The 21,337-nt window shown below is 42.1% G+C and overlaps 1 protein-coding gene and 1 pseudogene across 2 annotated transcripts in view; both read right to left on the reverse strand.

The window, feature by feature from the left end:
- Positions 1-678: 678 nt before the first annotated feature.
- The window catches only part of LOC146756955 (uncharacterized), a 56,557-nt pseudogene continuing 35,898 nt past the window's right edge, over positions 679-21,337 (reverse strand). The window contains exons 22-32 of the transcript XR_014936936.1: positions 20,963-21,115; positions 19,498-19,673; positions 19,236-19,302; positions 17,623-17,757; positions 16,592-16,704; positions 16,043-16,184; positions 14,988-15,281; positions 14,068-14,300; positions 13,434-13,680; positions 3,183-3,228; positions 679-1,670 (exon numbers count right to left, since the gene is read on the reverse strand). The product of XR_014936936.1 is annotated as an uncharacterized LOC146756955 (transcript). The remainder of the gene's footprint in view (positions 1,671-3,182; positions 3,229-13,433; positions 13,681-14,067; positions 14,301-14,987; positions 15,282-16,042; positions 16,185-16,591; positions 16,705-17,622; positions 17,758-19,235; positions 19,303-19,497; positions 19,674-20,962; positions 21,116-21,337) is intronic.
- On the reverse strand, positions 9,505-13,196 carry LOC146756956 (uncharacterized). Its single transcript, XM_085523337.1, has 2 exons — positions 10,884-13,196; positions 9,505-9,525 (listed from the first exon to the last, which is right to left on the reverse strand). Exons 1-2 carry the CDS (start codon positions 12,485-12,487, stop codon positions 9,522-9,524), a joined length of 1,608 nt encoding a protein of 535 aa, XP_085379463.1. The 5' UTR covers positions 12,488-13,196; the 3' UTR covers positions 9,505-9,521.

Below are 21,337 nucleotides of genomic sequence, written 5' to 3' on the forward strand. Positions count from 1 at the left end.
CTGAGGCACAGATGGAACTGAACTTGGCGAGGGATGTAAAAATAACCAGAAGGGAGCCTACAGGTGCACTGGGCAGAAGTGACAGACCTGGGAGAGTGCACTCCCTCTGATAAATGAGGAGGGAGAACTGGCTTTAACCAACATGGAGAAGCGCAAGGTACTCTATGAGTGCTTTGCTTTCTGGATTCTGCTGGAGATATTCTTCCACCTGGCTCCTGGCTTGTACCAGCTGGAGAGAGCACAAACGGCCACCAGAAGTTATCTCATAAAGGAATGGCCAACCTGCAGAAAAGGCTCCAAAGATCCCCCTCCCAAGCATGGCCAGGTTTACAACAGAGACTTTACCCTCGGCTTCCTGTTAATGAATCACCACCGAAGACCTGAAAGTGGTTCAGCACACCCATTAAAATCACAACCCTCCACACTTGTTTCAAGCATATACCCCTTAATTTCTATGATGACAAACCTTATGACATATAGTAGCTGTTTGCCCCACTGCTTCAAGTACCCAGGAGGAAAAGAACACAAATGCATGCTGGCCACTTGTCTGATCTCAGGGCAGACTGAAGGCACCAGAAGGAGAGATGGAAGTGAGCAGAGGAGGACTGTAGCAAGTCATAGAGGCAAGGAATGAGGTGGAAAGCAAGTCAAGAAGGCCAACAGAATAAAACAAAGATGTACCAGATATGAAAGTTTATTAAATACCAAGTTGGAACATAAATATCTGGAATTAAATATAGCATATTAGTGTCATAAAATACATTCATATAAAAAGGTGCAGTAGCAATTGGACAGAAGGTTGAAACATTAATTTTCCTTCTTCCCACTATGAACCGCTTCAGGTTCATCATGTGTTCATCTACCAACTGTGAATGTCTTAAGATGAGTCAAATTCTAATGCAAAATCCAACAAGGATATCAAGTCAGAAATATCAAAAAGGTCACATTAAAGCTTTCTTGGCACTGCTACACACGCACAGTATTTTTAAACCCTAGGTGCGTGAAAGTGACAGCAATGTAAAGTGCATTCTTCTCCAGCTTAATCACTGCTAAAACTTCCACTTAACCAGCAGAAATATTCACAGCATCAGGACGGAAACAGCTGGCAGGAATCCAATCAAAATCTCCTATGCGTTAAAATAACACTGGAGACTCTACCACAAACAGTGGAAGGGTTAAATAGAACCAAAGGAATGCTTCTGGTAAAACCTTTAACAAAAAACATGGAGCAAAATAATGTGTCAAAAACATTTTGACAGTTCCGTCAAGTTCAAGAACCAACCTTACTCAGTCTGACAGTAATTAAAAATAGATATGGTTCTTATCCTGAGTGCAAAATAAACTGACTACCCCTCGGTGACCAACAGGTAAGTGCAGAGTGTCAACCTATTTAATATATTTAAAATTTATATTCAAACCGCAGTAAAGATGTTTCCACACTAAGCTGCAGGATGGGAAGTCACAGACCTCCTATGTAAACAAATGATCTCCAGTACTTTTCCCTTTACATTTTAAATAAAAATATATTTAGATCAGGTAATTTTGGTTTAAAACATCCCGGTACTCCTGTACCGCTCTGCAAAGGGGATCCTGGTCAACATTGAGATTTTTTGAAGATCCATAAGTAGATTTCATTAGAGAAGCTCTAGCAGTTTCAAGCTCAGCAGTGGCTGGAAAGAAAAGAAACAAGATTGACGATGTTACTTTTACAGTAGATTGAGTCAAATCAGTCACTGTAAAAACATTACTGATAACTGATCAGGATACGCTCTACAGAGATATTTAAAAACTTCCAAGGAAAACACAAATCAAAAAGGACAGGCATAAAGGAAGAAACATTTTTTCACATTCAATGATCAGCCAATACAATTTTTAAAGCTAGTTAAAGAAATTCCAGGTTTTAGAAACACAGAATGGTTTGGGCTGGAAGGGACCTTTTAAGATCACCCAGTTCCAATCTCCCTTCTATAGGCAGGGACAGCTCCCTCTAGACCAGGTTCCTCAGAGCCCCATCCGGACTGGCTCTGAATGCCTGCAAGATGGGGGCTATGCACAACATCTCTAAGCAACCTGTTCCAGAGTCTCACCACCCTTACATTAGGAAGTAAAGAGTTTCTTCCTAATATCTAGTCTAAATCTACCTACTTTCAAGTTTACAGCCATTTCTCCGCATCCTGTTATTACATGCCCATATATATATATGAAAGTTTTAGCCTTAACTTTAACTGCCAGGGATGTCTTAACTTTCCCTGGCTAAACCCTCTTTCGTTCATGGAAACACATCTTCGATGGAAGCAGAAAAGGATTTTCAGTACTTCCATCCATCAGCCTTTTCCAGACAAGATCCCCAGACCAAGCAAATACTACGGCTCCTACTACACATGTAATTATGTTTGAATATGCAAATGAGCACATGGCAATGGGTTTCTGTCTATTCAGGGAAATTGGAAGAGCTGTGAAGCAACAGCTGGATTCTCAAGGGCTCCCTGCTTCAAAATAACTCTAGGAACAGCAGCAGTGACTCTGGCAGAATGCTAATTGTGAAACAGTATGAATTCTTCTCTGAAGACCTGGCCTTTTATTATAGAACAGGCTTTACACTGCATATTAAAAGCAATCAGTTCATGCTGTGTTTGCCTATATATTGCTGAATGATTTTTACCTAAAGAAAGGCTATCTTTTCCACTGATTCTTCTTTATCCAAAGACAAGTATGACAACATGTCAGGTACAAAAAAAAGCAATGAAAAAGAGCGAGCAAAAATTAAGAACACCAGAAAATGTATATGGTATATTTGAAGTGCTGAATGCAATGAATGTATGCAGAAAGAGAAGTAGTGACAGAAGTCCATAAAAATCTTATTTCTGGGCTTTTTTTTTTTTTTTTTACATTTGATGTTTGTGCCTGAGGATGAAAGGTGACTTGAACTTAAGCCAAGTGTATCTGTGCGGGGGAGATGGTTTGCTCTCCATGCTTTTTCTCAAAAGTAGCTGCAGAACATTCTGAAGAGTATATTGGTTAGCAGGAAGTTTTGCATTAAAACTCTCTAAGTTAGAGTTAAAAACAGCCCCACACTGTGCTTCAAACAGCACAAATCTTGACAACTTTTGAAAATAATTACATAGAAGTTACGAACAGTCATCATCTTCCTTAAAAACACTGATATCAGAGTAGCATATTACCTTGCTGAAGTTCCTTATTGATTTTTTCCTCCAATTCCTTCTGTACCTAGAATTATAAATAACACATGCATTATAAATAACACTGCACATTTTATTAAGTAACAGAAACCAGCTTGGATCGCTAGAAAGGAGCATTTGCCCCTCGCTCTCCCAGGAGATGTTTATTTACTGTCATTTACTCTGAATGCAAAGTTTTCATAAGGAGAAATTAGACCTTTTAAAGGGCCACAGTCCAAACACCGTATGCGATCATTTACATTTGAAGATATTTGCGACTCCTGTATTATTTTCCATCAGGTCTTTAACGCATAGAAGTAATTGTCAAAACAGACAGCATATAGCTTCCAGACTCATGTCATTAGCAAATACAGTTAAGTGCTTGGAGCATGTGGCTTACGCGGAGAGGCTGAGAGCATCAGGACTGTTAAGCCTGGAGAACAGAAGGCTTGTGGTCTCACCTACAGGTGTAATTATCTGACTGTGGGATGCAGCATAAAGAAGACAGAGCAAGAAATTTCTCGGTGGTGCCAAGTAAAAGAACAAGAGGAACAGGCAGAAGTCAAAAGAGTGGAAATTTATAAGACTGCTAAAAATCAGGAGTGCAGACAGGAAATAAAATCAGAAAGGAAACAGAAACTGAGAGACGGAATGGGAAGTAGGTGTTCCCTTTCTTATGCTACCAGTAGGAAAACTGGTTTCATGAATCCATGCACTCACGCTGGTTGCAGCTAGCAGAAGTCACTATTATTTCCTGCACCCACTTTTCAGAGCTGCATTTCTTTCTCTTGTTTGTAATCAGTGCAATTTGTTTCTTCAAACAGTTGCATGGACAAAGTAATTGATACCAGCATTTTGAATAACAGCGGCGTAAAGTATTTTCAGCTTCTTATCCTTGAAGCTTTATCAAAGCTTTTGCAAAATCAAAGCCAAAATCTACACGAGCTTCCTCATCCCAGGAGATGCTCACACTCTACTTCAGATAACCTCCCTTACTTTGAAAAACACCAAATGTGCACTGAGAGCTTTAAATAAAAACAAAAGTGCAAGATGACTACACGAGGCAAACTCCAATTTAAGTTCCTTAGTTTCCAGTTATTATGAACTTTACTGTCGGGAGAACTTGTAATCTCCTCCATCCAAGAAGGCAGCACTTAGTTTGAATTTAATGGCAATACAGAGGTGTTTTTTTTTGTTGTTTTTTTTTTTTTCCCAATAGAAGGAAACAGATTACTGGAAAAATCTGAGGTATAACTGAAGCAAAGACAAGGCTCAGAGTCAGGTAAACTCTTGTCTTTTTAAGTAGCCTGGTGAACAGGCCAAGTACTAAGCAGCACAACTGGCAAAGTACTTCAAAGCTATTGCAGAAGTTGCAATCATGTATAAATTGCTGCAAAATATTATAAAGCTGTCAAGACTTGAAGAGTAGGTTGTTGTTTTCTCAGGTAATAATACATAGCAGGAAGCACAAAAAGAAATGTTTACTAGGCACAGCATGCATCCCACAGCAGACTGTATAGGAAGAAGCAAAGCAATCATACTCACATCATCCTAGTTTTAAAGGATGTCTTTGTTAGTATTAATGTACTAAAAGAAACTAAAAATGAAGATCAGTAAGGAAAAAAACAACGTGGCTTGACCAGAGATGTCTGATGGGCTGAGCAAAGATGTCAAAGTTATCCATTTCAAGTATGTCATACACTTATGCACATTCTATACAGTAAAGTTTAATAAATAGCTTAGCTGGGAACTTCCAATGCCACAGCAGCTGCTGTCACGGTTTGAACTAAAAATCCACCTGCGTCCGTGACAGGGGGCCGTAGGCCCCGGAGGGGCCCTAGGCCGAAAGGAAAAAGTTAATTAGGAAAAGAAAACAGCGGCAACGATCTAAGGAGGCACACTTATTTACTAAATACTATATCGAAATACAGGATAACACAATATAATACAATATAATTGAAATTGAGCTAACGAATCAAGCAAAATAGGAGAGAGAATGAGTCCTGTAACCGAGAGGCCTACTGTGAATCTAGGCGAACGGCTGAAGGCTCCCACACACTCCCCTGAACGCCAGAACTCGAAAGACCTCAGTCTGTTCTGCGACAGAGTTAATATAGAGTCCAGGTCCCGTGACCTATCGTGTTGTTCCCTGGGAGATGTAGTCTTCTTCTGTAAGTTGCAGATTCAGTAAAATTATTCATGCTTTATATGATGTTATGATGTGGAATACTGATAGCAAAAAATACAAAATTATTAAACCATGACATTCCACCCCTTATTCTACATCATTACATTATGTTTATACATACATACACACTCATATGTATAATTGTGAATAATCAGCAACCTTATTTTTCTCAACAATTTATATTTATTCCATACAAATCCCTAAGTTGAGAACAAAACTCTATAACCTAACCTACTATTTATTAATTTTGAGAAAATGGCAAAACTGCCAGAAAAAGGAAAACATGTCAGCGGTAGAGGGGAAAGGCAGCGCTAGTAGGGCGTCCCCCACATCAAGGTGCACTCATCCTTTCCCAGCCACCACAGCAGATTTCCTTTTGACTTATACTTCTTTCCATGTGTGCTCTACACATGCATGGCCAGTGCAGGATATAGAGTCCAGATGGAAAACTTGCTTACAGAATGCCTAATTAAGGTATATAGAGAAAAAGTGTTTCCTTAACATTAATCCACTCTATCTTAAGTCCTATACCTAATTGAACTATTCTGTACCTAATTGAAATATTTTCTGAGACTCTACCTATATATTTACAGGAAAATCATTGGCTGCACTCCCCCAACATCAAATTCCCTTGTGGTACACATTGAACATTCCCATTTTTGTCCATCACCCACCATGTGCACCCAGGTCCCTGGGCAAAGACAGTACCCCGGAGAGGTTTGCCCTTTCCAGACGCTGGAAGGACCCAAACCGTCTTTCCCAACACGCTCTTTATGTGTACTACAGGAACCTTATCTCCCTCCACGGTACGTAGGGAGCTGGATTGGTTAGGACCATTGCGATTACTAGATCCTCGAGTGTTGACCAACCAGGTGGCTTCTGCTAAATGGTTCTCCCAATTTTTATACGTTCCGCCACCCATTGCTTTCAACATAGTTTTCAACAACCCATTGAATCGTTCAATCTTACCAGAAGCTGGTGCATGATAGGGAATATGGTAAATCCACTCAATGCCATGATTTTTGGCCCAAGTGGTTACAAGGGAATTTTTAAAATGGGTCCCATTATCTGATTCAATTCTTTCCGGAGTGCCATGCCGCCACAGGATTTGCTTTTCCAACCCTAATATGGTGTTTCGGGCGGTAGCATGGGGTACTGCGTATGTTTCGAGCCACCCAGTGGTTGCCTCCACCATGGTGAGTACATAACGCTTACCATTGCGAGATCGTGGCAAGGTGATATAATCAACCTGCCATGCCTCTCCATATTTATACTTTTGCCATCGCCCTTCCCCCCAAATAGGTTTCATCCTCTTGGCTTGTTTAATTATGGCGCATGTTTCACAATCATGAATAACTTGAGCAATAGCGTCCATAGTTAAGTCCACCCCTCGGTCTCTGGCCCACTTATATGTTGCATCCCTTCCTTGATGACCTGAAGTCTCATGGGCCCACCGAGCTAGGAATAATTCACCCTTGTTCTGCCAGTCCAAGTCTATTTGAGCCACCTCAATTTTGGCAGCTCGATCAACCTGATGGTTATTTTTATGTTCTTCAGTAGCCTTGCTTTTAGGCACATGAGCATCTACATGGCGCACCTTTACAACAATGTTCCTTATTCGGGCAGCAATGTCTTTCCATAGTTCAGCAGCCCAAACAGGTTTACCCTTTCGTTGCCAATTATCATTTTCCCACTGTTGCAACCACCCCCATAAGGCATTTGCCACCATCCATGAATCAGTATAAAGATGAAGCATTGGCCACCTCTCCCGTTCAGCCACATCTAAAGCCAGCTGAACAGCCTTTACCTCTGCAAATTGACTTGATTCTCCTTTACCTTCAGTGGCCTCTGCAACTTGTCGTGTGGGGCTCCATACAGCAGCTTTCCATCTGCGATGCTTCCCTACAATACGACATGATCCGTCTGTGAATAGGGCAAATTTCTTTTCGTTTTCTGGTAGCTCATTGTATGGTGGTGCCTCTTTAGCACGTGATACCTCTTCTGTAGGTGGTGTTTCAATTTTTTTACTCTCAGGCCAGTCCATGATCACTTCTAGAATTCCAGGACGGCTGAGTTTTCCCATTCGAGCTCGTTGAGTAATTAATGAAATCCACTTACTCCAAGTGGCATCAGTAGCATGATGGGTGGAGGGAACCTGTCCTTTAAACATCCAGTTTATTACTGGCAAGCGAGGTGCTAGAAGAAGCTGAACCTCTGTCCCAACTACTTCAGAAGCAGCCCGAACCCCCTCATACACGGCTAAGATCTCCTTCTCAGTTGGAGTGTAGCGCTCCTCAGACCCTTTATATGCTCGACTCCAAAATCCTAGGGGTCGGCCTCGGGTCTCTCCTGAGGCTCTTTGCCACAAACTCCAGGTGGGACCTTTCTCTCCAGCAGCAGTGTAGAGGATGTTCTTCACATCCTGTCCCGTCCGTACTGGCCCCAAGGCCACGGCACGGGCTATTTCTTGTTTTATCTGCTCAAAAGCCTGCTGCTGCTCAGGACCCCATGAGAAATTATTCTTCTTCCGTGTTACCTGATAGAGAGGGCTCACTATGTGGCTGTAGTTTGGGACATGCATTCTCCAAAAGCCCACTACTCCCAGAAAAGATTGGGTCTCTGTTTTATTTGTGGGCGGAGACATAGCAGTGATTTTGTCAATCACATCTGCTGGGATGTGACGACGTCCATCTTGCCATTTTATGCCTAAGAACTGGATTTCCTGGGCAGGCCCCTTCACCTTGCTGCGCTTAATGGCAAAACCAGCTTTCAAAAGAATTTGGATTATCTGTTTCCCTTTCTTGGAAACCTCTGCTGCTGTATGGCCCCACACTACAATGTCATCAATATACTGCAAGTGCTCAGGAGCATTACCCTGTTCCAAAACAGCTTGGATCAATCCATGGCAAATTGTTGGGCTGTGCTTCCACCCCTGGGGTAAACGGTTCCAGGTATACTGAATACCTCTCCAGGTAAAAGCAAACTGTGGCCTACATTTTGCAGCCAATGGGATGGAAAAGAAGGCATTAGCAATATCAATGGTGGCATACCACCTAGCTTCTTTTGACTCCAATTCATACTGGAGTTCTAGCATGTCTGGTACAGCAGCACTTAATGGAGGTGTGACTTCATTCAGGCCACGGTAATCTACCGTCAGCCTCCATTCCCCACTGGTTTTACGCACTGGCCATATGGGGCTGTTAAAAGGCGAGTGTGTTTTGCTAATCACTCCCTGATTTTCTAATTGGCGAATTAGCTTTTGAATGGGGAGCAATGAGTCCCTATTGGTGCGGTACTGCCGTCTGTGAACCACTTTGGTGGCAATTGGTACCTCTTGGTCTTTTACCTGGAGCAACCCCACAGCAGCAGGATCATCTGACAGACCAGGTAAAGTTGACAGCTGCTTAACACCATTTGTGTTTACAGCAGCTATCCCAAAGGCCCATCGATACCCCTTGGGATCCTTGAAATATCCCATCCTAAGGTAATCGATTCCCAGTATACATGGAGCCTCTGGACCAGTCACAATAGGGTGTCTCTGCCAGTTTTTACCAGTGAGGCTTATTTCGGCCTCCAACATAGTCAATTCTTGGGAACCCCCAGTCACTCCATGGATATATATTGGTTGTGTCCCTTGGTGACTTGAGGGCATTAGGGTGCATTGTGCACCAGTGTCCACCAAGGCTTTATATTTCTGTGGTCGAGATGTGCCAGGCCACTTAATCCACACAGTCCAGTATACTCTATTGTCCCTTTCCCCCCCCTGGCTGGGGGCAGGGCCCCTCTATTGTTTACCTCGGCGGCTTGCAGCAACTGGAACTTTCCCCCGTTTGGAAGAGTTCACCTTGGTGGTTGTTTTGGATTGTAATTCTTTCACTCGTGCCTGAAGTGCAGAAGTGGATGAGTTATACCACTTCTTTATATCCTCCCCATGATTACTCAAGAAATACAACAAAGCAAAACGTATGGTCTTATCATTGTCGTTTGCTTGAATACGAGGTGTCTTATCGTTGTCATTTGCTTGAATACGAGGACGTCTCTTTTTTATGGTTGAGATTTTCGATGATACAGGTCGAGAGGAACTCATGTTGTTTAGCTCTCTCAATAGGCGATCGTGGAAATCCTGGTTTCCATCATCTGGTACCACCGTGGATTCATCTACATCAGGCACATTAGCCAATTTGTCAATAATATCACTTTGTGTTTCCTCCACTTTGTCTAACCTTTCCACTATTTTTTTTCCCATTTGGACAATGGCTGAAGTATAAAGCTTAACTTCTGTAGCGCTTATAAATAATTCAAGCTCCTGAAGTCTGCTAATTAGCTCATTTACAGGGGGCTTTCTTTCCCCTTTGCCATATACCAATGCAAGTGCACTGGCATGCTTTTCTGGAGCTGCCTTTGTAAAGTCACGCCACATTTGTCGTGGAACGTGGACTGCTTCAGGATCATGTAATTGGTTTGGATTGTTACGATTGAACTGGGGGCTGTAGAGCATTTCCACCAGAGCCCTTTCTCTCAAAAATTGGATACCTTTCTCCATATCAGTCCATTTCTTTTTCTCAGGCTCCAAGTCCCGTTTAAAGGGGAATCTATCTCTTACCGCTATCAACATCCGCTTCCAGAGGGTGTAGGACCGATTTTGGCATGTGCCTATACCTCTGTCCACACGTGAGTCCCTGGAAATGCTACCCAGTTGGCGAGCTTCACTGCCATCGAGCCACGCACTGTTGGCACCATTGTCCCAGCAGCGAAGTAACCAAGTGACCATATTTTCTTTTGGCTGACGTGTGAAATCCTTTCTCAGATCTCGAATTTCACTCAGTTTAAAAGATCGATCAATAATGGTCGTAATACTTTGCTCACCTTTTGCTCTATCAAGAGTCCCAGGTGTTGATGTTGGCAGCTGTGTTGATGAGGCTGCCCCATCTATAAGTTTGGACTCGAGAAATTCTCGTAAAGAAAATTTAGCTTTTGGCTCCTCGTCTGACTCTGACCCTGACTCTGACGCTTGTGTTATTTCCTCCAGGCGACCTTCCTCCTTCTTCCTCTCTCCTAACTTTCTCTCTCCTAACTTTCTCTGCTCCTCTGACTTCTTCTCCTCCTCTAACATCTTCTTATACTGCTCTAACAACCTCTGCTCCGCCGACTTCCTCTGGTCTTCTGACTCCTCCTGCTCTCCTGAGTCCCCCTGACCTCCTGAGTCCCCCTGCTCTCCTGAGTCCCCCTGCTCTCCTGAGTCCTGCTCTCCTAACTCCCTCCGCTCTTCTAACTCCTTCTGCATTTTCTCTATCTGAGTTGAAACTCGTTTTGTTTTTCGCCCTCTTACAGGGGCAACCAACATTGTATCTGGTGCCCCCGGTGGTTGGTTAAGTTGGAGTACATACGGTTCAGACTTGAGGGTGTCGCATTCTGCCCTGAGGACGTTATAACTAGACTGGAGGGCGTCGTGCTCAGACTGGAGAGCGTTGTGCTTACACAGGAGGGCGCTGCGCGCTGCCCGGAGATTGTCGTACCTGGACTGGAGGTCTTTGTGTTTGGACTGGAGAGTGTCATACTCGGACCGGAGGGCGCTGTGCTCGGACTGGAGAGTGTCGTGCTCGGACCGGAGGGCATCGCGCTCAGTCTGGAGAGTGTCATGCTCGGACCGGAGGGCGCTGTACTCGGACTGGAGAGTGTCGTGCTCGGACCGGAGGGCATCGCGCTCAGTCTGGAGAGTGTCATGCTCGGACCGGAGGGCATCGCGCTCAGTCTGGAGAGTGTCATGCTCGGACCGGAGGGCGCCGTGCTCGGACTGGAGAGCGTCGTGCTCGGACCGGAGGGCGCCGTGCTCGGACTGGAGAGCGTCGTGCTCGGACCGGAGGGCATCGCGCTCAGTCTGGAGAGTGTCATGCTCGGACCGGAGGGCGCTGTACTCGGACTGGAGAGTGTCGTGCTCGGACCGGAGGGCGCCGTGCTCGGACTGGAGAGCGTCGTGCTCGGACCGGAGGGCGCCGTGCTCGGACTGGAGAGTGTCGTGCTCGGACCGGAGGGCGCTGTGCTCAGACTGGAGAGTGTTGAGTTGGGATTGCAGGGAGCTTTTCTCATCCCAAAGTTTTCCTGCGTCAGCTCTAAGACTCTCTTTCTCGTACCAGATTGAGTCTCGTTGGTACAGGAGATCTTTTCTCTCAGCTTCAAAAGCTTTTTCTCTCTCTACCTTCTCATCCCAAAGTTTTGCTGCGTCAGCTCTAAGACTCTCTTTCTCGTACCAGATTGAGTCTCGTTGGTACAGGAGATCTTTTCTCTCAGCTTCAAAAGCTTTTTCTCTCTCTACCTTCTCATCCCAAAGTTTTGCTGCGTCAGCTCTAAGACTCTCTTTCTCGTACCAGATTGAGTCTCGTTGGTACAGGAGATCTTTTCTCTCAGCTTCAAAAGCTTTTTCTCTCTCTACCTTCTCAGTCCAAAGTTTTTCTGCCTCAGCTCTAAGACTCTCCTTCTCGGCCCTGAGACTCTCTCTCTCAGCTTCTAAAACTTCCCTCTCAGGAATGGTATTGACTAAGGCCCGATAAGCATTAGCTAGGCCCAAAATCATTTGTGCCTCCTGAGATCTGCCTGAGCCACAACATTCCTGCCTCAAATATGCAATCAAACTCTCAGGATTCTTCAAGTGTTCAGGAGTGAAGCTCCATAACACTGAAGATGTCTGTCCTTTGAGAATCTCTTCAAAGCCTCTCCACACTCCCTGCCACTCAGTATTCTCTGGTTCTAGGGAAGACTTCCTCCGGATGTTATAAATCCAGATACTGAGTGAGATTATTACAATAATCAACAGTAAGATCAGGGAGATTAAGAGTGTGACCCACTGATCATTCAAAAACTGCATAAAGGATTCATAGAAAGAAAGAGGAGCACGCTTAAAAATCACCATTTCTGTATAATTAGTTGCATTAGTTGCTCCCTCTGGAGCTGTATACAGATACGAAGTGAGCATTGCTAACCATGCTTTCAATCCATTATACAATTGTATAGCTCCATAAGAAAAAGTGGCTAGCTTAAACATGGCCCAATATGTTCGGAGCGTCTCAAAAAAGGAACCAATGGCACACAGTCCCTGGTAAAACAAATTTAGTAGAGAAAACATTTTTTTTTTTCCTCCAATAGAGAGAGAAAAGTAAAAGAAAACAAAGCTCAGCAGTGTTTATAAAATATACCGGAGTATTGGCAGTCCGCCTGGACTTTCAAGGTCAAGCTCGCAGGTGCAGAATCGCAAACACGAGATAGCTCCTTAACAGGGAAAAAAACTCGTAGCTCTGTTAAAAGCTAAAAGAGCAACAGAAGAAAACACAGAAAAACAGCAACTCAATTTGCCCGCATTCTCCACCAAAATCTGTCACGGTTTGAACTAAAAATCCACCTGCGTCCGTGACAGGGGGCCGTAGGCCCCGGAGGGGCCCTAGGCCGAAAGGAAAAAGTTAATTAGGAAAAGAAAACAGCGGCAACGATCTAAGGAGGCACACTTATTTACTAAATACTATATCGAAATACAGGATAACACAATATAATACAATATAATTGAAATTGAGCTAACGAATCAAGCAAAATAGGAGAGAGAATGAGTCCTGTAACCGAGAGGCCTACTGTGAATCTAGGCGAACGGCTGAAGGCTCCCACACACTCCCCTGAACGCCAGAACTCGAAAGACCTCAGTCTGTTCTGCGACAGAGTTAATATAGAGTCCAGGTCCCGTGACCTATCGTGTTGTTCCCTGGGAGATGTAGTCTTCTTCTGTAAGTTGCAGATTCAGTAAAATTATTCATGCTTTATATGATGTTATGATGTGGAATACTGATAGCAAAAAATACAAAATTATTAAACCATGACAGCTGCTTATTAAATTTTCTCTAGTTGAAAAAAAAGAAAAAAAAAACAATACAAAAACCTTACATAAGTACATAGTTATGTGTATATACAGTTAGATAGTTCATCATTTAGATGTCAGTATTTTTGGTGTCTGAGCACTCTAGGAATTCTGTACAATCTTAATGACCTAAAGTCTTCATCACTGAAGAGTATTTCACAATGCTTACCTTATCCATGTACACTTCAACTTTTTTTCTTGCCAATAATGCAGTCCCAGCAGCATCTAGGAAGCATTCCCCTTGGCTGGAGCTTCTGTTCAGTGCGGAATTGTTTCTGAGATTTCCCAGTTCAGCTGAATATTTTCCTGGACTTGCAGTAGGACCTCCACTGACAGTGCTGCTCGCAATTAAAGATTTATTTCTTTGGCGTTCCTCAAAGAGCTTACAATTGGCTTCTGCAAGTCTCTTGGTTGTTCTGAAATATTTAAAAACACACAAAGAATTATCTTTGATAATATTTTTGCAGAGTCACTTCTTCCAGGTCTTTGACTACTATTCAGCTTTTGAAAAGAGAAGGCATTAGAAGTCCAAAATGAGAGGGGCCCAAAGGCCATGTGTTAAAATGCTATCAACTTCAAACATGGGCCAGTGATGCCATAACTAGTGGTGTGACTGCTAGAACACTGAAGTGAAATGATGGTGGTTCCAAAAATAAAGGAGAAAGGTTTTAGAGGGTTACGCTTACATCCATAGTGCTGACAAGACACAGAAAAAGGATTTTAGGAGGAAACAGTACAAGGTTTTTCATGCAAGCTACTGCTACTTCACGTCTTGTTACCACTCCAAAAAAGCACGCACTTACCTTTCCAGCTTATTTGCTAGCCTTATTCTCATTTTCATTTCTTCACGATGCAGCTCTTTGTATTTTCCCAGTTCCGCAAGCATAGATTCGTTTTGAAAAATATTGTCTTTGGTATTTTTTATTTTGTCCAACTCACATTCAACCTCTTTTATTCTGCACTTCAGCTGGTCTCTCAGCGAGGCATGATGATTTTCTCTGATTTGTTCTATCTTGTCTTGTGAGGCTGCCTGGACCTGAAGCAGATAATACAATTTCAACCATTGCAAAGAAAAAGTGAACTGCATCTCCCTATACGGTTGCCCATAACCAATTTAAAGGGCCCAGTTTTACTCAACTGAGTCAACTGGACCTTTTCACTACTATCAGCAATCAAGGCAAAACCCTGGAACCAACACGTTAAATAACTGTTTTCATCCAGACAGATCTGCTCTTAGCAATATTACTTATGGGAGCAGCTACTAAAAGAATGCTATGGCTGAAGGACAGGGCACACAAAAAGGATTCTACAAAGAAATTATGAGAATCCCATCCCCACTCTTTCTGCCCCACGGTAACTTCAGTGACTTCTTCCCTGAGCATTTTATCCTGTACAATGATAAAACATAACCTGTACGTATGGCCAAGCCATCTCTAAGTTATAGCATTCATGTGATGAACAGCAATAACAAGATGACCAAATGGCCATAGCTTCTTCTAAGAACTGCAAAACAGAAGTCTGTCAAGGGACGGCTATTAGCTTGGGGACCTGCAGGCAAATTACACACACAAAAGCACTTTCGCCAAACAATTTTCCATTCTTCCACTTCCCTTCAGGAAATATAGAAGTATGGCACTAACACAAAAAACCAAAGTACGAACAAGAAATGGCAAAAAGAAGTTACATAATAAAAACTATAGACATACACAACAAATTCACTTACCTGCAAAAACAAATTGACTTCTTGAAGTTTTTGATTTATTTCTTGTGCAGCTCGCTCTTCCACTTCTTTCTTGTATCGTTTGATTTGGTTGTAAGTCATCATGTGCACATTGTGGACAGCCTCCAGATGTTGTCTCAGGTTTGCCACCTCTTCTTTCAGCTGGCATCTGGTCTTCTCTAGTTTTTCATGTTTTTTCATGTTTAGAGCCAGCAGTTCTTGCAAATAATGGTTTTGTCCTTGTAGTTGGACGCATTTTTTACACTCTAAATCCAGCTGATGAGAAAGTTCAGTAACCTACAGACAGTAATAAAATGAACTTAGAGGGGTGTAAAATCATTCTCTGAAAATTTATGAAGGGGAAGACCATCAAGTCTGTAACTGTCATCTGCTGACTCAGTACCCGAGTCAAAGGAAAGACAAGATCATCTTTTAAGGGAAGAACAACTTTTAAGTTCTTGCCAATAGGGTTCCTTGACTTACAACCTTCCTCAGTTCTGCAGCAAGTAAAAGATCAACAAGTAGCAAACTAGCAGAATTTCACTTACGGGAGTGTGCTGAAAGGCACTAGGGCCATTCTTTTGTGCACTGCTCTACTGCTCGATGGAAATCAAACCACTCTACCCAGACAGCAGAAAGAATGCCTATCATGCTTCAGGGGGAATGTTCCAGTACAGAGTTAACTAGGCACAGGAAACAAGTACTCCTCCTGCCATTGCTCTTGAAAGCTTTGTAAACAGTGCTTCAAAAAGCAGCTTCCATAGCAGTGGTAAAGGAAGGTATTTTCTCTCTAGGTCAAATCCAGTGTCTGGTTGCAAGAATATGTACAAAATATGAGATGTTTCAGTAGTTTCCAAGGTCAACTGTGAAGCCAATTTTCTCTCCCAGAAATATAACTTTTCCATACCTACTGAAAAGAATATTACAAGTCTCTAGAAATTAACATGACCCAAACAAAACAACAACAACAACAACAAACAAACAAACAAACAACAACAACAAACAAACAAACAAAAACAAAACACCAAAAAACCCAAAAAGAAACAACAAGAACTTGCCTTTGTTCTTGATTTTTCAACTTCATTCACCATTTCAGAATACCTGTTCTTCATTTCTCCCTGGAAATTGAACTGGGAGTCTCTTTCTTTGGCTTCATGCATCTTTAGTTTTTTCACAGCTTTCTTCAAAAGGCTCTTGAACCTGCACAACAAATCAGTCAAGAAAATAAGCAAAGGAACTAGGTATCTATTTGTCACGCTTGTACAAGAAAAGCATAGCTATGGCTTGCTTCATTTTTAACATGCTCAACAGGCCAAAAGTTAATAAGAAAAACCAGCATTTCAATGCAATAGATCACCTGGAGGGTCCAAATTTCACCTCAACAGAGGAAAAAAAGACTTCCCTCCCAGAAGTGCAAGGCAGCCTACATTTGCTCTTCTTATGGCAGCTACAGAAAATCATAGGCTCATGTACCAGAACTGTCTTGCAAGAACTGATGTGAGATCTGAATTTGTTCAGAGTTAAACACACCTACTTTTACATTCAAGTTCCTTAAAGCCTGACTTCTAACCTACATGAGCTCTCTTTCAAGTACTAGTGAACCATACCTGTCACATTCCTTCTGCAGTTCAGTATTTCTTTCCCTTTCCTGGTCAAGACATGCTTCAAGTGGTCGTTTCAGTTCTATCGGCTTCTTCACATTCTTTCTTTCATTCTCACACTTTCAAAAAACAAACAAACAAAAATACATGATACACTCAGCACAGGACAGTACACATAGCAACTGCAGTAGCACATATCCATCCCTTTGCCACATTCAGCAGAACACTGAGGCACAGGATTCTTGTAAACATTTAAATCACTTCAGGCTTCACACAAGCGGGCCAAGACCTAGGGATACCAATTAACGCCCCTGCTGAAGCAAATGCTCCTCTGCCCCCTTACTGGGCTTCGTCCCAAAAAGCTGGAAAAAAGATGCTAGAGAACAGCTTCCGCAGTTCCTCTGCTAATAGGTCAGCTTGCACAGGTAGCCACAGCCCTGGAGAACACTGCACACTCTACAGCATTCATTCCAATGACCAGCAGGCTCTTGTGGAAGAGTCTGCTTTTCTGGAATTCACCAGTGTCTTCTCAGTCATTACTTCCATATCTTATTTGTGGGTGTTTACTAATTTAGTTGCTGTTCCTCATGGTGTTTTTTCAGACAAACTACAGGAGAACTGGCAACTAGTTCTGTAGTTTGCATTTGCACCTTATTTATTCTGCAAGGGTTTTAAGCTCCTGTTATTCTGAAAACACGCAGCAGTTCCTCCGTACACTGCACTGAAAATAAGGGGTGTTTTAATCCTGCTTGGAAATCAAGAGGTCAGACAATAACCAGAAGGAAATCAAATAAAGAACACAGGAACTGCTGCCTTGCTCCATGTGCTCAACTGGTATCAAACCACACCGTCTTTCTGACAGCACAACTCCGAGATATTCTCTTGGCTTTTATTCAATTCCTTCATGACACCCAAATCACAATAGTACTCAGGGCCTGAGAAGCAGGGAAATAAAATCAGAGTATGTAAGAGCTCAAGAAAATGTCAGCATTGCTCTGGGTATTGGCTAGGTGTTAGGGACTGTTTTCTGGGCTCACTTCTTCTAAAAGCTCAGCATTTTCCCTACTCAGTTTAGCAATATGGTCTTCAAGGTGGGCTCTCGACTTTCGATCTTCCTCGCACATCATGCATGAGCCTCTGGATGTCATAGCCAACATATTCTGATTTTGTATCTATGGAAACAACAATGACAAAGGGAATGCCAAGATAACCAGAGAGACAACACTGCACATGAACTGCATTATAAACTAGTAACTCAAATGGAGGCAGGGCTAAGCTCTCACCACTAAGGATCTATAGTGAATGTTACACTGAGTTTATAAAAGATGGCTTGAGAAGCACCGTCAAGAATAGCACTTAATGCTAGTGGAAAAAGTGAATGCTCTCTATGCGATAAAATGAGGTTACATCATTTGGAGATAAGAAGACACACATACAACATTAACTCACAGTTTTCTTCATAAAATTCTCCAGATTTCATAATGATACAAAAATGACTGCATTTATAATTGTGCCCACCACTTAAAATTCCCTACACTTACTGACTGTGAAATAACTGCAGATCTCCTCAGAGCAAGAAAATGTTTTCAGAACAGCAATGTTACTTATCCTTTTACACAAAGGAGCAAAGATTTGCATCACAGATGCATTTGTGTGTAAACAAGTTTGCTTATTCAGTTCCCTTTGTAAAGAATGAAAGTTGCCTACATGCTTTGAATAGCACATTTTAAGAAAAAGAGAGACATCCCTGACGTACAGAAGGACATAAAAACCTGATCTTAAAGGCTTATATGACAAACTCATAAAACTTCCTCATGTGTCTTTACAGGATATGTTAAATGTCGGTTCTCCCTATGTGACAATGTATGGGTAAAATACAGAAGTGTTAAAAAAGCTAAAAACCTTCTAATTGGTATATCACCAAAAGAAGATGACAGGAAAGGAACCTGGAAAAGAACTCAGACTTTTCTGGTGCAGATAATCAACAGCTTTTCCCTTCCACTAGATGCTTCTTATTCTCCCTATAGCAGCTTAATTTTCCAACAGCAAACTAATTAAAGAATATTCCAAGGTTACACAAGATGCTAAGCCATGCATGCGCACCAGCTACTTCCCAGCTGCCTGCCACTGACTGCACAGCATTACTTCACCTAGTTGTTCTTTCCTTACCTCAGCCCCCTGCGGGGCAGTAAAGTACCAACACATATTCACAAATGGAAAAAGAACCTAATGAGCTCAGGTGGAAACTATGACAAAGCTCTGAAGATAAAATAGATTTCTCACATCCAGGTTTCCCCTCCCAGATCTCAACCACACATCTCCCTCCTGCTGACACTGTCCGTCCTATCCATCAAAAGAATCATGCTGATTAACACAAACATTTTCATACTACTGCAAAGACAGAAATGGCAGCAGTGAAAGGTGGAGATTCACAACCTTTACCTTATGGGAAAACTCTCAAAACTGGACAATAGACCATCAGGATTTTCAGAGTACCCTACAGTCACACCACAGCTCAGATGACTCAGCTCCCCTATGATCCCCAGGAAAACCACATAACTTCCCCACGAAAAACATCTAAATAGGCTCAGAAGCTCACATAAAAAAATAAAAAATAAATAAATAAAAGGGAAGTTTATGACTGGCTTACTGAGGCTTCAGTTCTCTTGTCCTGGTGTTGCGCAGCAGCTTCCACTCTGGCATTTTCCATTTCAAGCCTTAAAGAGAAGCACAGATCTTATTAGACAAATCCATAATAGCGCACACTGCAAAAGAATGGTGTGAAAGAATGCTATTTAAAGCAAGAGCTTCTTTTAAAATCATGTTTTACCCTGATGATGCAACAAGGCAATTCTGACGTTTTCAGAGAATCCCAGAAAGCAAAACCTTGCTTCACTCTGTTATTTTCTTACCGTTGGACATGTTCTTCCAGCTGCTTTATTGTAGAACTGCTTCTGGAAGCTGCTAACAGAAGGTCTTTCATTTTTTGGTTAGAAGCTGATATTTGTCTTTCCTTATTATCTAGGTCAGTCTTCAAATCTTGAATGCAACGCTCATATTGAATACGCTGTTGTTCAGAGTCATGTAACTGTAAAGTAGCAATGAGAATCCTCAGCAGCCAGGTTAGGTTCAGTATAGAGAGCTCATTGAGCACTGAAGAATTTGGATATTGCATGTATCTACATACACCCCCTACCCAAAGTACTGGAATCGTTTCCAATTCATTCAAGCCTTCATTTCTCTTAGCAAATGAACAATAACAGATGATATTTCATCATCTGTGACACTGGCCTCTCCCATCTGTACAAAGGATTTTCTATAACACCATTATGAGCATTGACACTGCCAATCCTACCTTCTCAGTGACTTGTGACATCCTGAAATTACTTGTTTGCTATTCTATCGAAAATATTAACCAAAAAACCTCATCCTTTTCCTAAAGTGATTTCACAGCTCATTAGTACGTTATGATGGTAGATGTTTCAGAAAAAACCCACAACTCTCACAGAGAGCAAAAAAGAAAAACTCAAATTCAGCTGTCCAGTATTTCTACTTTTTCTCAGAAATCAGACACCAAACTTGGCCAAACCAAAAGCGATAACCTGCTGAGACACCAGGTCATTTTGCAAAGCAGCTTATCAAATACAGATCTTCTCCAGTTAAAGACATAATGACTTCGTGTCGAAGACCACCCAGTCATGGACACCAAGTGAAACTATGAAACTATGAAGTGCACAGAACAATGCAGTTCATATACTTGTCTTTAAATCTATACCCCTGAATTTATTTCTAGGATAGGAGGACATTCGCTTATACTTTGAACTCTCTGCTCTGATTTGGCACAGGCATGACTGTGATCACAGATGACAAGGGGCAAGTTGAGAAGACTAAGGGGATAAAGACCACCTTATAGTGTTTACAACCAACCTTATAAGACACAGAAAAACAATTTGTAAATTCAGAGCACCTGTGTAATGTTGCTTCAGATAGTTGGTAGTTTGTACACATCCCATCCACAAATAAATTCTTAATTGTGTTTGACACCAGGAGAGGGAAGTAAGTTGGGAAAAGAAAGAACACTGCTACAACACCCTGGAGCCACAAGAAGAACTTTAGCTGTGGGGCTGAAGAACGGCTCCTACTTGCAAAAGAAACTAGTTGGCTTTTTGATGATTCTAGTAACACTTATCTTTCACTACAGAGGAGGAGGCCAGCTGGCAAAGATTTCACCAGCTTCGTGAATTATGACAGGGTATCACTGCTAACCTCCTTAGCTCTCTCTGGTACTTGCTCTCAGAACATTATTTTTCTCTTCTTCACCAGAAACAGGGAAAAATCACCCTCAGATTTTATGTGTAAGTTACAGCCTCTCTGTACCTTAGCTTTAATCCTGTCCAGTTCCTTCTGCAAGTGCAATTTGTCTTCCTCAAGGTCACTGCGGTAGCATGTAGTAACTACAAGGGAAGCTTCTGACATAGACCGCTTTTTAAGAGCATCAGCAAGCTCCTGCTGCAGCTGTCTGACCAAACCCTAAGGAAACAGATAAACATGAGGAAAAACATGAAACTTGACTTTACTCCTTTAAACTGACTATATTATACAGTTCAGTCATTTACCGGTCCTCCTTAATTCTAAGAGAAAAAACAATGAACCACAACAAAACAACACAATTTGGTCCTATGTGTAAAACTTACACCTGATGCATTTTAGAAATACAAAATCATTTTATGAATTGAAACATTTTAATTTATT

Source organism: Coturnix japonica, chromosome 24 (assembly GCF_054131305.1).
Source record: "Coturnix japonica strain WE chromosome 24, WE-NBRP24, whole genome shotgun sequence".
In the NCBI taxonomy this organism is placed as follows: Eukaryota; Metazoa; Chordata; class Aves; order Galliformes; family Phasianidae; genus Coturnix; species Coturnix japonica.